Consider the following 17729-nt stretch of genomic DNA (forward strand, 5'->3'; position numbering starts at 1 on the left):
TCACTGTTTGTGCATTTTGAAGCATGTATGTGATCAAAACAAGCACATAAAGGCTTCATAATTAAGAAAGTTGACTGACTGATATTCAGGGCTGGTTCCAGGCATAAGTGACATAAGCGGTCCCCGACCGAAAATGGAACTCATTCGTGGTCTCAACTTACTATTGCGATTAAGAATAGTAGAACACACCAGGTACAATTTAGAAATGTGGTTGTGTGTCAGACGTTTTCCCTTGTTATGTCAGTCACTGACAGTCATTGAATTAGCCATGTCAGCTAACAATTTTTGATTGGTAGTTAGTTGATTGAAGTAATCATGACCGAATACTGACCGGGCACGCAGGGCACGTGCCCAGAGGCCCCGACCTTCAGGGGGCCCCTATTGATTTTGTTAGTCATTCTCACTTAGATATCATATTAACATGGCATACATCATTACAAAAATGTGTTTGATTGCAGGAAATTAGCTTCAAAACTGCAAAAAATGTCTCTCTACCCTATTGCAAAATGTATAGAATTGCAAAAAATGTGATGTAAAACTTTACAAAAATGATCTATGACCAATGGCACAAAAAAAAATGATTGGGCGGATGGTGGGGGGGCCGGAACATAATTACAAATCATTTGTACACTGCAAATTGACTGCAAGAAGCCCAAAAATATATCATGTTTACCCGATATATAATCATTTCAAACATTGATCACGCTGTGTCTCGCTATTATGTGTGGGAGTACTTGGGAACAGATTTCTTAAATTAAAATCACGTTGAGTTGATTTCCTGGTGTTTTTTTTTTTTAGAGACTTTTATGTCCCAACAATAAAAATTCCACATACACATTTTGATTTATTTTTACTCAGAAAATGTTTGAGGGGGGAAATAAAACCCTGGGGAACCCTGTCATAGAACAATACATATAAAATCTTCTAAGCCTGTGTTAATCTCAGACCTTATTTTCGCAGTTTATCCCAAAACTCCATTTTTCCCCATCATTTCCCCCATAGGAATGGCTGAACGAACCAGATGTAACTCGTTTCTGGTTTTTGGGACTACAAGCTGGCAAGCTCTTTTGGCTCAAGTAACAGCTCTATCGACTCAGAAGAAGCTAGGCTATCATCCTGTGATAACACACCTTATCTATTTCGTACCCAGAGTAATACACAGAGCATTCAAACTACTGGAGAAAACCCCTCACAATGATCTCAAATTGTGTTTTTACACAACAAAATTCAACACAGACTACCCCTTGCTAATCTGGAGACTATCGGGTATGTTGTGGTGGACTGTCATTAAAATTGCTTCACGGGAACCTGGTACAATTAAGTTTGTAGTGTGGCTAGCAACTAGATGGCTCTGAATGCAATGTCATGCAGTCAAATCTGCTACTAACTACTTATGGACCTAACTAGTTTGCTCTAGTTGTATCCTGATGACATACATTTTTAGAAAACAAATTATATTAACCAGCTAGAGAGCTAGCTAGCATTAGCAATTTTTGGTGGTCAATTCCGGATTTGAAAAATACTCCAACAGCCTCTGCATTTCAGGAATCACAATAGCAAGTACGCCTGGTGCATTCACTGTTATTTAGACATTTAATCAATTGAGCTACGTTTTCTATGAAAACTCTGTTTTGTCATAGGTCTCATTGGCTTTCATGTGCTTGAAACGTGAGCTTGTCCGAGGTGTTGGACTCAACGACGGTTGCTATCCATTGGAGATCTGTGATTGGTTGCCCAAAATTCTGGGACTTGATTTAGCGAAGGGTCAATTGACTGAACTGAAACTGAATTGACCCCAACCCTGTCCCTGAACCACACACACAAATATCCCTATCTGCACTCACTCACGTACACATTTACCAGAGTAGGCAAATAATTATATCCACACGTTCATACACTACATGACCAAAAGTGTGTGACACCTGCTCGTCGAACATCTCATTCCAAAATCATCATCTTAAGGATTAGCCCCATTTTCTTCAATTTTTGCCTAAAATGACATACTCAAATCTAATTGCCTGTAGCTCAGGACCTGAAGCAAGGATTTGCATAGTCTTGATACCATTTGAAAGGAAACACGTTGACGTTTGTGGAAATGTGAAAATAATGTAGGAGAATATAACACATTAGATCTGGTAAAAGATAATACATAGAAAAAAACATGCATTTACATTTTTTTTATTGTACCATCGTCTTTGAAATGCAAGAGAAAGGCCATAATGAATTATTCTAGCCCAGGAACAATTTAGACTTTGGCCACTAGATGGCAGCAGTGTATGGGCAAAGTTTTAGACTGATTCAATGAACCATTGCATTTCTATTCAAAATGTTGTTTCAAGACTGCCCAAATGTGCCTAATTGGTTTATTCATACATTTTCAAGTTCATAATTGTGCGCTCTCCCCAAACAATAGCATGGTATTATTTCACTGTAATAGCTACTGCAAATTGGACAGTGCAGTTAGATTAACAGAAATGTAAGCTTTCTGCCATATCAGATATGTCTATGTCCTGGGAATTTTGGGGGTTTCTTACAACCTGATGTTAATCACATTAGCCTATGTTAGCTCAACCGTCCCAAGGTCGGGACACCGATCTTGGGACGGTTGAGCTAACATAGGCTAATGTGAATTCTAGAATTATGGAACGGTAGAATTATGGAGGACAGACATTTGACATACTGACTTGTTGGAAAGGTGGCATCCTTTGACGGTGCCATGTTGAAAGTCACTGAGCTCCTCAGTAAGGCCATTCTACTGTCAATGTTTGTCTATGGATTTATACACCTGTCAGCAACGGGTGTGGCTGAAGTAGCCGAATCCACTAATTTGAAGTGGAGTCCACATACTTTTGTATATGTAGTGCAGCTTGTTTTTGCCAATATCTACTATTTCAGTCATACTGTACTTTGCTTTTGTTATTTCTGCTATACTGACGATATAGAATCCTGACCTGAACCCAATATATCACATACCAAACTGAAACTGAAACGTGAACCTGAACGGATCATTTGGGTGGTTTTGTGTTGTTTTGGCTACCAGTTTGTGGTTCTTTTAAGTACTTTTGGGTTCTTTCGGGTACCTGTTCTTTCGGGCTATGGTTAGGGTTAGGGTTAGTAGATCATTATTTGAAATGTTACTGATAGTCTGTAGATAGGACTATACAGATGGACTGACCAAGTGAAGTGTTACCCCTGTTTCTGAGTGGATTTGGGTTGCTTTTGGATAACTGTTTGTGGATATTTTGTGTACTTTTGTGTTGTTTTGGGTACTTTGGGGGGGTTGTTTTGGGTACTTGTTGGATGTTTTGGGGAGCTGTTTGTGGTTGTTTGAAGTTGTTTAGGGTACTTTGGGGTTATTTTAGGTACTTTTGGGTACCTGTTTGGAATTGTTTGGGGTGACTAGTAGGACCTGTTAAGGGTCCCTCGCAGAGATGGTCACAGCTCTAGGCAGTAGCACTAGGATCCTGGCAACGGAAACTAGGAAACAATAGCTTGTTCATCACCCATTGTTTCATATAAATGTGTCTGTCTGCATGGATGTTGAATGGGAAGATGAAAGGAGATTCTAACATCAGGAAAATATTATTTTTTTACCAACAGGAACACTTAATGCCCAATAATAGTGGAAGACAAGTACTTGTCTAAAAAACACATGGAAGAGACAATTGAATGAAATCTAGTGGACCCTGCAGATAAGTACAAGAAACAGGTTTTAATGAGATGTTTTTACTTTTACACAGAACATCTGTATGCATTTTCTCACAGCAATGAGATAATATAATTGAGTCACTGTTCTAAAGTGTAAACATGTGCTCTGCGTGGGACTGGGTGATAACATTACCTTTGGTTCCTCTCTGTGGTTCCTCTTTGTCCCCTGAGTTTAGTATTTTTGGACGGGGGATGAAATATGTGTTTAGTTTCCAGTACAGCCTCCTCTCACTCTGGTGTTTGGATATGTTCTGTAAATAGAGATTGTACAGGGGTTTACTTCATTCTCTGCTCTTAATGCAAAAAGCTGTACTGGATGTCAGACACACCTACAGTTGAAGTCGGAAGTTTACATACACCTTAGCCAAATACATTTAAACTCAGTTTTTCACAATTCCTGACATTTAATCAGTTAGGATCACCACTTTATCAGAATAATAGTAGAGAGAATTATTTAGTTCAGCTTTTATTTCTTTCATCACATTCCCAGTGGGTTAGAAGTTTACAAACATTCAATTAGTATTTGGTAGCATTGTCTTTAAATTGTTTCACTTGGGTCAAACGTTTCGGGTAGCCTTCCACAAGCTTCCCAGAATAAGTTGGGTGAATTTTGGCCTATTCTTCCTGACAGAGCTCAGGTTTTTAGGCCTCCTTGCTCGCAAAAACGCTTTTTCGGTTTTGCCCACAAATTTTCCATAGAAATGGAGGTCAGGGCTTTGTGATGGCCACTCCAATACCTTGACTTTGTTGTACTTAAACCATTTTGCCACAACTTTGGAAGTATGCTTGGGGTCATCGTCCATTTGGAAGACTCATTTGCGAGCAAGCTTTAACTTCTTGACTGATGTCTTGAGATGTTTCTTCAATATATCCACATAATTTTCCTCCCTCATGATGCCATCTATTTTGTGAAGTGCACCAGTCCCTCCTGCAGCAAAGCACCCCCACAACATGATGCTGCTACCCCTGTGCTTTATGGTTGGGATGGTGTTCTTCGGCTTGTAAGCATCCCCCTTTATCCTCCAAACATAACGATGGTCATTATGGCCAAATAGTTCTATTTTTGTTTCATCAGACCAGAGGACATTTCTTCAAAAATTACGATCTTTGTCCCCATGTGCAGTTGCAAACCGTAGTCTGGCTTTTTTTATGGCGGTTTTGGAGCAGTGGCTTCTTACTTGCTGAGCGACCTTTCAGGTTATGTCGATATAGGACTCGTTTTACTGTGGATATAGATACTTTTGTATCTGTTTTCTCCAGCATCTTCACACGGTCCTTTGCTGTTGTTCTGGGATTTATTTGCACTTTTCGCACCACAGTATGTTCATCTCTAGGAGACAGAACGTCTGTAAACAATTTTTGGAAAAATGATTTGTGTCATGCACAATGCAAATGTCCTAACCGATTTGCCAAAACTATTGTTTGTTAACAAGACATTTGTGGAGTAGTTGAAAAATGAGTTTTAATGACTCCAACCTAAGTGTATGTAAACTTCTGACTTCAACTGTATGTATGTCCTGTCCTTCTTATGTAAAAGATACCTCAGACTGGCTTATATGGGGTAATGGTGTGCCCACCAAACACCATTCAGTCCCCTGCTCCACCACTAACTCCATCCCAGACCCCTTTCTCTGCTCCCGGCCCTTTTCCCCATTGTAAAGCTCCAAACACATCTGTTTCAGTCACCGATACATCACATCAAGGCTTTGAACTACTGGCCCAACCCAGGATCCTCACCTATGATTTTGGTAGTAAATCATGACACCAGTACTTTAAATCAGGCATCTACCAATATATTGTGTTTGGCTTTTGTGTACTGCTTTCTAGCCTTGAAGTATCCTAGCCCACGGACCAATAGGCCTCTCAGTCTCAGTTACAATTTGGCAATGTTTCCCCTGCTGTCCTGCTGTCCAACAGATAAATATAGGGCCTGCTTTTTCGAGTCTGGGACTCTTGCCCATTCAGCCCTCCTGTGGGGGAGTACAGGGACAGAAGTAACTTTTGTTTCTGTCAGTTATGATCGATAAATCCCTCCTCAGACCTCCTTACAACACTACACACACCACCTCTCTGTTCTCTCTACACCCGCAGGCTCACCCTTTCCAAAGGTGCGCTGGTTCAAGAACGGTCTTGGGATATTCCCTGACCAATCAGAGTTCTCTGTGGCAGAAGATGGCTCTCTTGTGATTGGCTCTGCATCTGCCAGTCACAGCGGGGACTTCAAGTGTGTGGCCAGCAATGATGCAGGCTCTGTTGAGCGGAAGACACGGCTGAAAGTGAATGGTGAGACCTCATAAACTCGATCTTTATACAGACCTGATGTCTGTTCAGATCACAATAAAATGTGACCGACCGCCTTGATTCGGTCTTACGTAGCAAAATTTGAAATTATGTTTTTTTACATTGGATAAAAGCAGAGACACAGAGCTACAAAATGGTATATCACACACTGCATTTGAGGAACAAGGGGAAAGTAATTATGCTTTGAAAGTGAATTAATGAACTTGTAACCTAACTTTTGAGAAAATGGCCTTTGAATGTTTTGGTGTGCTATATGGCAGACTAATCCGAACTCATCTCTCGCCATTTGCAGCCCACTCATTATCTCTACCAATCATGGCTAGCGGGAAGGTTGCCTCATTTTTTTCTGTGGCTAAACCAACTAGGCTCGTAATTTAACAATCTTCTTTGTATTTACAGATGGCATACACATATTTTATTAAGGGCACATGAAATTTCACATGTTCCAGAAGGCATTTCTGCCAAAAAATACATTTGTTGACGTTCAAATGGCTCTCCTGTGAAGTAGTGACCCGCGACATACACCTAGTTTACTGAAACTAGTCACAAATGTGTTAATAAGGTGACTTCCAGATGATGTCTGTCTCCTGTACTCCTCCAGTTCCCCCCGAGATACAGGATGATGGACAGCCCCTGAACCTGACTGTCACCCTGAAGCAGCCCCTCACTCTCGGCTGTGATGCCTTTGGTATCCCCTCCCCCACAATCACCTGGACTAAAGACGGACATAATGTGAGCCACCTACCAGTCATTCAAATAAGCTTCTTAAAAAACACTAAGAAGTAATGTATAGGTTGTATATTGTATGTTACCATCTCAGTTAACACTTCTCGGGAGAGAGAATATTATTGTAATGTTACCTGTAATGTTCCCCTAATGTTTGAGTGTCCAGTTTTTTCGTGAGTTAGGGGAACATTATATCTATGTTAACTAAAACCTTCTGAGAACCTTTTTAGCATGTTTTAATTAATGTTCTAGATGCGTTTTATTGCACATTGCAAGAACATTCATGAGTCCAGTTTCCTGAATGTTAGAACAATATTCCATCAATGTCCCACCAAACATACATAGAACATGGTTTCAATGTTCTCAGAATATACAACATTCCTGTGTCCAGTTTTCTGAGGGTTAGGAGAATATTCCATCAACGTTACATCAAAAATACACAGAACATGGTTGCCATGTTCTCAGAATGTAAGATATTAATGTTCTACACACGTGCCCAAAAACAATCATTACACATCACATCTTGTTACTTTTGCAGAGCCAATCAAGGCCCATGTTCTGTGTATGTTTGGTGGGACTTTGATGGAATATTCTCAGAACCCACAGAAACTGGACACTTGAATGTTCTTGCAATGTGTCTAGAACATTAATATGTGAGAACATGGTAACCATGTTCTTGGTAAGTTCTATTTGACATTAAGGAAATGGTCTCTTCGAAACATTCCTTGCACATCACAGGAACATTCCTATGAAAATGTTAGTTAATTACCTAATGAGACTCATAAGGGAACATTTTCTAAAGTTGTGGGAATGTTTGTTGTTAGCTGGGATACGTCTACTGCTAACTGTCAATGACAATCATGTTATTTGTATCTAGCAACACAGTGACACCAAGTGGTAATTTAGTTTATCACAGTCCAATATTTATCATACAGTAACAAGCACTAATTATGTGTACAGGTGGTGGACTCCCTTGGAGTGTACCTTCAGAATGGGAAGAGACTTCTGAGAATCTACCGGGTCCAGGAAGAGCATGGTGGCCAGTTCACCTGCACAGCTAGTAACACAGCCGGGCAGGCCCGAAGGAACTACAACATTGTAGTACAAGGTGATCCTTCATAGTGCTTCAAATCCAGTTGTGGTCCTACCGCTCCCATTGATTTTACATTTTAAGTTTAAGGAAAGTGAACAAGCAGGCATTACAGGTCCAAGGCAGAGTTGTATGCTTTCTTAAGCCTAATTGTGTTTGTGTGTGTGTGTGTGTGTGTGTGTGTGTGTGTGTGTGTGTGTGTGTGTGTGTGTGTGTGTGTGTGTGTGTGTGTGTGTGTGTGTGTGTGTGTGTGTGTGTGTCAGCCCCACCAGTAATCTCGGGGACGTCCAGGGTACAAGACCTGTCAGTGGTTGCTGGACAGGAGGTGGAGGTCCAGTGTTGGGTTGGTGGGCGCCCAGCCCCCAAAGTAGAATGGAGCCGGGATGGAGAGTGAGTATTCCTAGTTATATGAGTTTGATATCAGATTTTGTGTGGGGATTAATCAGTACACAATCAGGCTTTGGTGTATTGATCCCTATTCCTCCTCTCCAGGGTGCTGTCCAAGGATGGTGACCCCCATGTGGAGTTCCATGAGCAGGGCCAGGTGATGAAGGTGAAGACAGTCAGACTGAGGGACCAGGGCTTGTACCAGTGTCTGGCCAGTAACAGCGCTGGGACACAGATGCGCCAGTTCAGACTCATAGTGCTAGGTATCCCATCTCTCATGTCTCCTTCTCAATGAACTCACACATACAACGCAAACTTCCAAAAATCACATTAAAACTCTATGTTTATAAATGTTTGTCAATGAAGCAGATTTACTTTCTCTATCCTCACTCTCCCCTCCCTCCCCCTGTTTCTCTAGCTCCCCCCACCATCAGGGGCCCCAGTGAGACCTCAGAGGTGTCTGTGGTGTTGGGTTTCTCCACTGTTCTGCCTTGTGATGTAGAAGGTTCTCCCATGCCCAGTATCACCTGGCTGAAGGACAACCAGCCCATTGTGTCCAGTGCCCAGCTCACCTACACCCGGGGTGGGCAGGCGCTGCGGCTGGGGACAGCACATGGAGACAGTGCTGGTATCTACACCTGCCGAGCCTCAAACCCTGCAGGCACCACTCTCAAACACTACTCACTCAGTGTGCTTGGTAAGTGAACCAGACAGGGAGAGGGTTGATTCTAGTGTACAGAATAAAATGTAGTCTAACATTAACAAAATGAAATGTAAATGCAGGAGAGGATTTTGAATGTCTGTTTCATTTGATCAGTTCCACCCCAGATTGAAGGCAACACTACATCTCTGAGTTTTGGCGGCCGAGATGAGAAAGTGCGTATCAATGGCTCATTAACCCTGTCCTGTCTGGCTAAAGGCTTCCCTGAACCCAAGACCCAGTGGTTCAAAGATGGACTGGTTGGTTTGTGTTTCTGTCTGTCTAGCTATTTCACATAATTTAATTTAGCGCAATAGATGTATATTTCTGCTAATATGAAAACGTGATGGTGTTGTACCTTCTGTTTCTAGTTGTTGACTAGGAACTCCCACACTGGTATTCGTGAGAGTGGTCAGTTCCTTCACATAGACAATGCCATACTCTCCCATGAGGGACAATACACCTGTGTGGTCACCAACACTGCAGGAGAGGACAAGAGAGACTTCTATGTCACCATTCATGGTGTGTCCACGCATGGAATTGACACTGTCTGCCCTTGGCAAGAGGCGTTCATTCACACTATGCAACCTAATCTCATAGTACTCTTGTGATACTAACTGAACATTATTTTTCTCTCTCTCTCTCCAGTTCCTCCCATCTTCCATCGGGTGAGTAACGGTGCAGCAGCCTGGGGTCTGAGAGGAGAGGATGAAGAAGAGGAGGGAGGGGACAGAGATGATGAGATAACTGAGAAGAGAGAGGTGGTCCTGGGGCATCCCATCAGCCTGTCCTGTGAGAGTAATGCCATCCCCCCGCCCCATCTTAGCTGGTATAGAGAGGGACACAAGCTCTCCACTGCTGACGGAGTGGTACTGCTTCCAGGTGAGAGGGGTCCATGCCCTCTAGGTCTAGGATAACAAACCGGTACAACGACCAGTATGGCATTACTGCAGCATCAGCTCCACTGTGATGCTGTGTTATGTTGTTGTTCTCTAGGTGGGCAGGTGCTCCAGATCCCTCGGGTCCAGCAGGAGGATGCTGGAAAATATACATGTCAGGCAGTGAACGAAGCAGGAGAGGACCGCATGCACTTTGACCTGGATGTGCTGGGTAGGCATGCTTTCTTACTACTTCCTGTCATTATATCAACTCATTGTTCAGTGATAGCCTAACAACTATTACATGTATGAAAAGGCCAAGGAGTCATTTGCTAATGTTTCTCTATGTTGACGTCCTGTTTGCCCAGTTCCCCCAGTGATAACTGGCCAATTGGATGAGTTCATGCAGGAGATAGGAGCGATAGTGAACAGCACAGTGGCTCTCCACTGTGACGTAACGGGTCATCCAGCACCAGCAATCTCCTGGCTGAGGGACGGCACACCACTGCACTCCGGACAACACCACAGCATCAGTAAGGACGGGAGACAACTACAGGTCAGATTCCCATTATGACATGGTTGGAACAAAGCAATGCACTGCATATTACAGTGTCAGAACTTCACTTGGTTGAATGTCAACACCTCCCTGCCCCCCACCCCTCCTCTGCTGGTGTCACTAATATATTATAATGCAATACAGGGACCTCTGTCATGGGATAGTTTGTGGCCTTTTGTGTCTTTATATGCTGTACTGTGTGTTTTTATTGATTTGATGTTTATTTTTATTGTAGCACTTGTGTTTTTGAAAATATCTAAACAGGTTTTTTTGGTAAAGAGGTGTAGGTCAATAGTGTTATGTTATTCTGTCTTTCAGGTCCTCAGTGTGCAGGTATCAGACATGGCTGGTTACCTTTGTGTGGCTGAAAACAAGGTTGGAGCAGTGGAAAAGCTCTTCAGTCTAACAGTGCAAGGTCAGATGGAATATAAATGTCATTCAAATACCACATTGAGAGGATTCTTTCAATTCACACAGGAAGGACAGGGGTACTTTCTGGTTTCCTGTGAATGTGTGTGTGTTATTGTGAATGTATGTGACATGTGATAGTTGATTCCTGTTCCTCTCCAGTTCCCCCAAGGATGGTGGCTGGCAGGGAGGAGGAGGTGAGTGTGATCCAGGGACACATGGTGTCCCTGCTGTGTGACGTCCAGGCGTACCCTCCTCCAGAGATAACATGGACCAGAGATGGACAGATCCTCCAGTTCAGCATGGGAATCCACATCCTGCCAGGTCAGAGCTAGCTCCTAAACACATTGCCCAGAGCACGCTTCATAACTCCCAGTGTACTCAAATGTCTGATGAAATCACTGTACAAAAACTATGCATTGTAATCTATGTATTGTCTGTACTGTAGGAGGTCAGATGCTGCAGCTGCCCCGGGCCAGACTAGAGGATGCGGGACAGTACGTGTGCACTGCCACCAACTCAGCAGGCCAGGACCAGAAGAGCATCCTACTCAGTGTTTATGGTGAGAAACACTACGCTAGTATTGTGCTGCCCTCATCAGTGTCACACTTCACCTGCTACAATATCTGGATTAGGATTTACAGTTACTATTTTATTCCTGCTGTGGTTTTACAGTCCTGCCCACGTTGAAGCCCCGCCTTGACTCTGAGTCAGAGTTCGTGACCCCTCAGATGGGCTCGTCTGTCACTCTGCGCTGTGAGGCTCGGGGGATCCCAGAGCCTGAGGTCACATGGTACAGGAACGGGCTACAGCTGGCAGCTGGGAATGGACTGAAGGTGGACCAGCAGACACTGGAGATCATGGGAGTGCAGGTAAACACACTGTCATCACCTTCAGTTTGTGAAACTCTAACTGTCTCAAGCATTAGCACTGATAACTGAGGGCATGAGATTAACCCTGTTTTAAGTATCAAGGTGAAACACTGTTGTTCTGTTTCACACTATCTATGGTTCATGGTCCATAGATGGCTGATGGTGGAATCTACACCTGCAAGGTGTCCAATGTGGCTGGACAGGTGGACAGGACCTTCCGCTTGACTGTCCATGGTGAGACTTGCCTCCCATGTTCCCTCCAATTAGATATGTTTCTTACATGTGGTAATACTGGCATATCAGATGTCACAGTATAATGAATCTCATTCTCTCTATGATGTTCCTCTCCTCAGTTCCCCCTGTCCTGGATGGGCCTCTTCATGAGTCTCTCACTCAAAACCTGGGCTCCCATGTCACCTTGTTGTGTGAAGCTACAGGGGTCCCAGTACCTAGCATCACCTGGCTGAAGGATGGCACCCCTATTGGTAAGAGGGTGAAGTTTCATAAATGAACTGTGAAAATTCAGTTTTGACAAGATCACATTTTGACACTTGTATTAATGCTATTGAATGAATGAGACCTCCAGCTGCTGGTGTAGGCTGACCTCGGTGTGTTTTCTTCCTACCCAGAGAGCAGTCTGCAGTGGCAGTGGTCGGTACAAGGCAACAGACTGGAGCTGGGTCCTCTCACCCTCTCTCACGCTGGGACCTACACCTGTGTGGCCAAGAACAGGGAGGGAGAGACTCAGAAGGATTACACTCTCACAGTGCAAGGTAGGCTACAGGCTATCCACTACACAATCTCCAACCTTTGAAAATTAGATTAAACCCAAGAGAATCACATTTTGTAAGAGAATCACAACCTTCTGCATGGCCTCTGTTCCACTTTGAGTCAGTGCTGTGAGTCATATTGCTGACCTTTTGTTTCAGTGTCGCCCACGATCCTGGACTCTGGCCACTCGTCTGACCTGAGTGCCCCAGTGGGCGATGATCTGACTCTGGAGTGCAGAGTGACAGGGACACCTGCACCCCACCTCAGCTGGCTGAAGAACGGCGCCACTCTGGAAGATTCAGACCCCAAAAAAATAGAGTGATTCCGTCTTGCTTACAGTGCAGACTCCAGCCTAGGTCTGTGTACCAGTGTTGTGCTCTTAGTAATCACTGATATGTTTGTCTCCTGAATTACAGCATAGCCCCTGATGGGAGCACTCTAACCCTGTTAAGGCTCAGGCCTGAGGACTCTGGGACGTACACCTGTCTGGCTGTCAGCCCTGCTGGCCAGGAGAACAAGATCTACACCCTCTTTGTACTGGGTCTGTTGTCTTGTATATACCTGTTGATCAAAAATATGTCCTAAGTTAATTGGTACTGATCTTTCCAGAAGTTTTTTAGATTCTAGGTAACAATGATTTTGTAATGCCCCTCAGTACCCCCCTCTATCCTGGGCGAGACTAGCGTCCCCAGAGAGGTGCAGACCACCCAGGACAGTGTGGTGACACTGGAGTGCCAGGCAGCGGGAAACCCTCCACCTCAGATCAGCTGGCTGAGAAATGGACGCCCCCTGCTCCTGTCTCCCCGTACCCGCCTTCTCTCAGCAGACGCTGTACTTAGGTAAGATTCTACACATGTCAAATGTCAAGTTTAGTTCCTCTCTCATAAAAATGCCTTAATGAAGGATAATGTTTTAGAAAGTGTGTTGGAGCTGTGTATATGCCCTGTGTGTGTAGGATTTCTCCAGTGCAGCTGGCAGACTCTGGGATCTATACATGTGTGGCACGCAGTCGCGCTGGCCTCGCCGAGCTCAACTTTGACGTACAGGTTCAAGGTACTAACTCCCCATCTCCTGTTGATGCGTACACTACTGATCTGAAGGAGCTGTATCTGTGTGTACTGATATCTGTGTTAGAGGTCGACCGATTATGATTTTTCAACACCAATATCGATACCGATTATTGGAGGAACAAAAAAAGGCCGATACCGATTAATCAGACATTTTATTTTATTGATTTGTAATAATGACAATTACAACAATACTGAATGAACACTTATTTTAACTTAATATAATACATAAATAAAATCAATTTAGCCTCAAATAAATAATGAAACATGTTCAATTTGGTTTAAATAATGCAAAAACAAAGTGTTGGAGAAGAAAGTAAAAGTGCAATATGTGCCATGTAAAAAAGCTAATGTTTAAGTTCCTTGCTCAGAACATGAGAACATATGAAAGCTGGTGGTTCCTTTTAACATTAGTCTTCAATATTCCCAGGTAATAAGTTTTAGGTTGTAGTTATTATAGGAATTATAGGACTATTTCTCTCTATACCATTTGTATTTCATATACCTTTGACTATTGGATGTTCTTATAGGCACTATAGTATTGCCAGTGTAACAGTATAGCTTCCGTCCCTCTCCTCGCCCCTACCTGGGCTCGAACCAGGAACACGACAACAGCCATCCTCGAAGTATCGTTTCCCATCGCTCCACAAAAGCCGCGGCCCTTGCAGAGCAAGGGGAACAACTACTCCAAGTCTCAGAGCGAGTGACGTTTGAAACGCTATTAGCGCGCACTCCGCTAACTAGCTAGCCATTTCACATCGGTTACACCAGCCTAAACTTGGGAGTTGATAGGCTTGAAGTCATAAACAGCTCAATGCTTGAAGCACAGCGAAGAGCTGCTGGCAAACACACGAAAGTGCTGTTTGAATGAATGCTTACGAGCCTGCTGCTGCCTACCATCGCTCAGTCAGACTGCTCTATCAAATATCAAATCATAGACTTAATTATAACATAATAACAGACAGAAATACGAGCCTTTGGTCATTAATATGGTCGAATCCGGAAAGTATAATTTCGAAAACAAAACATTTATTTTTTCAGTGAAATATGGAACCGTTCCGTATTTTATCTAACGGATGGCATCCCTAAGTCTAAATATTGCTGTTACATTGTACAAACTTCAATGTTATGTCATAATTATGTACAATTCTGTCAAATTAATACGGTCTTTGTTAGGAATAAATGGATTTCACACAGTTCGCAACGAGCCAGGCGGCCCAAACTGCTGCATATACACAATTTCCCTAATTATAAGAAATTCATGTTAGCAGGAAATATTAACTTAATATGCAGGTTTAAAAATATATACTTGTGTATTGATTTTAAAGAAAGGCATTGATGTTTATGGTTAGGTTTGGTGCAAAGACGATGCTAAATCACCCGTTTGGCAAAGTAGGCTGTGATTCGATGAGAAACTAACAGGCACCGTATCGATTATATGCAAAGCAGGACACGCTAGATAAACTAGTAATTTCATCAACCATGTGTAGTTAACTAGTGATTATGTTAAGATTGATTGTTTTTTATATGATAAGTTTAATGCTAGCTTGCAACTTACCTTGGCTTCTTGCTGCCCTCGCGTAACAGGTAGTCAGCCTGCCACGCAGGCTCCTCGTGGAGTGCAATGTCAGGCAGGCGGTTAGAGCATTGGACTAGTAACCGGAAGGTTGCAAAAACGAATCCCCGAGCTGACAAGGTAAAAATGTGTCGTTCTGCCCCTGAACAAGGCAGTTTACCCACCATTTCTAGGCCGTCATTGAAAATAAGAATGTGTTCGTAACTGACTTGCCGAGTTAAATAAAGGTGTAAAAAACAAATCGGTCAAATCGGTGTCCAAAAATACAGATTTTCGATTGTTATGAAAACTTGAAATCGCCCCTAATTAATCGGCCATTCCGATTAATCTGTCAACATCTAATCTGTGTATCTGTCTCTGTGTCAGTGCCTCCAGGTGTGGAGCCTGTAGAGTCAGTCACAGTGGTGCGGGGGTCCTTGGTGACACTGACCTGTGAGGCGCGGGGTGTCCCTCCTCCCTCCCTGACCTGGCTGAAGGACGGCCAGCCCCTGTCCCTGCACCGTAACCTGCTGTTGGACGGCCAGGAGACCCGGCTGCAGCTGCCTGATGTGGGGCTCTCTGACAGAGGCCTCTACAGCTGTGTCGCCAGCAACCAGGCTGGCAGCAGCACCAAGAGCTTCAACCTCACTGTGTTAGGTGAGCAGACAGAATAAACATTCTCCATTCACCCAAACATAACCTACAAACAGATAAAAAGTTAAAACTCCACTGAAGCAATAGGAAAGGGATGTCATGTTTAGTATTTATTTTGTGTTTTAACAATGGCGTCGTTTTGTCCGATACAGTTCCTCCAAAGATTTCCATCTCCAGTTCTCCAGAAGAGTTGATGGTAGCTGTGAACACTGCTCTGGAGCTGGAGTGTACTGCCGAGGGCATCCCTCCTCCTACCCTCAGCTGGCTCAAGGATGGGCACCCCTTACAGGGAGATAGTGAGATAGTGCAGGAGGATGGACACTTTCTTAGGATTACCCAAGTGCAGGTGAGTCACAAACCCAATGACACAGCATTTAGTTGCCATTCAGACCTTATTGCTGAATTATGATAAACACCAGATAATAACCAGTGATATCTTGGTTGTTAGGTAGAGGATGCAGGTCTTTATACCTGTCTGGCTACCAGCTCAGCGGGAGAGGATGGAAAGAACCATTGGGTCCGGGTTCAAGGTCACACATGCGTTTACTAGCCATACTTGTTGGTCCTGCCAAAAGATGACAAGGTACTTGTAAGTCTGATTCTGATTATCAACGGTTGTGTCTCCCTGTTCCAGTTCCGCCAACTCTTCTTGGCTCTGATGATGTCAGATTGTTGTCAGTCCCAGCCAAAGGACACCTGACTATGGAGTGCCAGACTGACCTTGACCCTGCACCTGACATAGAATGGTACAAGGACGACGTGAGACTACAGGTCAGACTGGACGTCAGGGTGGCAGGAATCACAATACATGGTGTTATATCATCTTATTGATTCTGTCTCTCTCTCTGTCGCCCTATCTCTCCCTTTCTCTCCTGGTTCCAGCTGGGGGGTCGCATCCAGAGGCTTGCCGGGGGTCAGTACCTGGAGATCCAGAATGTTAGGCCTCAAGACAGTGGCCAGTACAGCTGCGTGGTCACCAACATGGCCGGAAGCACCAGCCTTTTCTTCACTGTGGAGATCCTCTGTGAGTTGATGAGATGATGAGTTAAACAGGATTGGGATCATGCATTAAGTGAATTTAATTTACATTTGTCATGACTTCCGCCGAGGTCGGTCACATTCCTTGTACGGGCGGCGTTCGGGGACCATCTTTCCTTTTCCATTGGTTTTGTCTTTATTTTCTACACACCTGGTTTTCATTATCCAATTACTCGTTCATGTATTTAACCCTCTGTTTCCCCCATGTTTGTTGTGCGTGATTATTTCTATGTTCAGTTCGGTTAAGATGGCTGGTTTTTCGACAGGTGCTGTGTTCACCCGTGCATAATATTTACCGTTGGTATTTTGGTCAAGTGTATTTGTTTACCTTGTGCCTTTATTTTGTTGAGTGAAGTACGTTGCTCTCCTGCGCCTGACTTCCTGCACCAGCTACACTCACCTTCTGACAACATTGAACAAAAATATATACGCAACATACAACAATTCAAGGATTTTACTGAGTTACAGTTCATAGGGAAATCAGTCAATTTAGAAAAATTAATCAGGCCCTAATCTATGGATTTCACATGACTGGGGACAGATACTTAAAAAAATGTTTAGGGGCATGGATCAGAAAACCAGTCCGTATCTGGTGTGATCACTATTTGCCTCATGCAGTGTGACACATCTCCAGGATGTTGATTGTGGCCTGTGGAATGTTGTCCCACTTCATTTCAATGGCTGTGTGAAGTTGCTGGATATTGGCGGGAACTGGAACACACTGTTTTACATGTCGATCCAGAGCATCCCAAAAATGCTCAATGGGTGACATGTTTGGTGAGTTTGCAGGCTATGGAGGAACTGGGACATTTTCAGCTTTCATAAATTGTGTACAGATCCTTGCGACATGGGGCCATGCTGAAACATGAAGGGATGGCGTCGGATGAATGGCACAACAATGGGCCTCAGGACCTCGTCACGGTATCTCTGCGCATTTAAATTTCCATCGAACAATGTGTTCATTGTTCGTAGCTGATGCCTGCCCATACCATAACCCCACCGGCACCATGGGGCACCC

General features: G+C 43.7%; 1 protein-coding gene and 1 long non-coding RNA gene across 3 annotated transcripts in view; one reads left to right on the top strand and one right to left on the bottom strand.

Annotated features, from left to right (window-relative positions):
- Positions 1-17729, bottom strand: part of LOC149979634 (uncharacterized) — a 237291-nt gene that overhangs the window by 149158 nt on the left and 70404 nt on the right. The window lies entirely within an intron of this gene.
- The window catches only part of LOC110535063 (hemicentin-1), an 84755-nt gene that overhangs the window by 44562 nt on the left and 22464 nt on the right, over positions 1-17729 (top strand). Inside the window, exons 26-52 of the mRNA XM_036935794.2 lie at positions 5800-5991; positions 6611-6741; positions 7696-7843; positions 8089-8215; positions 8318-8475; positions 8631-8909; positions 9030-9172; positions 9284-9434; positions 9561-9794; positions 9909-10022; positions 10159-10346; positions 10665-10761; positions 10917-11078; positions 11203-11316; positions 11430-11626; positions 11779-11860; positions 11980-12111; positions 12256-12399; positions 12556-12715; positions 12814-12938; positions 13053-13236; positions 13353-13450; positions 15407-15676; positions 15826-16019; positions 16122-16203; positions 16308-16444; positions 16556-16697. Of these exons, the coding sequence (XP_036791689.2) occupies positions 5800-5991; positions 6611-6741; positions 7696-7843; positions 8089-8215; positions 8318-8475; positions 8631-8909; positions 9030-9172; positions 9284-9434; positions 9561-9794; positions 9909-10022; positions 10159-10346; positions 10665-10761; positions 10917-11078; positions 11203-11316; positions 11430-11626; positions 11779-11860; positions 11980-12111; positions 12256-12399; positions 12556-12715; positions 12814-12938; positions 13053-13236; positions 13353-13450; positions 15407-15676; positions 15826-16019; positions 16122-16203; positions 16308-16444; positions 16556-16697 (4185 nt within the window). The remainder of the gene's footprint in view (positions 1-5799; positions 5992-6610; positions 6742-7695; positions 7844-8088; positions 8216-8317; positions 8476-8630; positions 8910-9029; positions 9173-9283; positions 9435-9560; positions 9795-9908; positions 10023-10158; positions 10347-10664; positions 10762-10916; positions 11079-11202; positions 11317-11429; positions 11627-11778; positions 11861-11979; positions 12112-12255; positions 12400-12555; positions 12716-12813; positions 12939-13052; positions 13237-13352; positions 13451-15406; positions 15677-15825; positions 16020-16121; positions 16204-16307; positions 16445-16555; positions 16698-17729) is intronic.

The sequence above is a fragment of the Oncorhynchus mykiss genome, chromosome 11, assembly GCF_057628025.1.
Source record: "Oncorhynchus mykiss isolate SJ-2025 chromosome 11, ASM5762802v1, whole genome shotgun sequence".
NCBI lineage: Eukaryota > Metazoa > Chordata > Actinopteri > Salmoniformes > Salmonidae > Oncorhynchus > Oncorhynchus mykiss.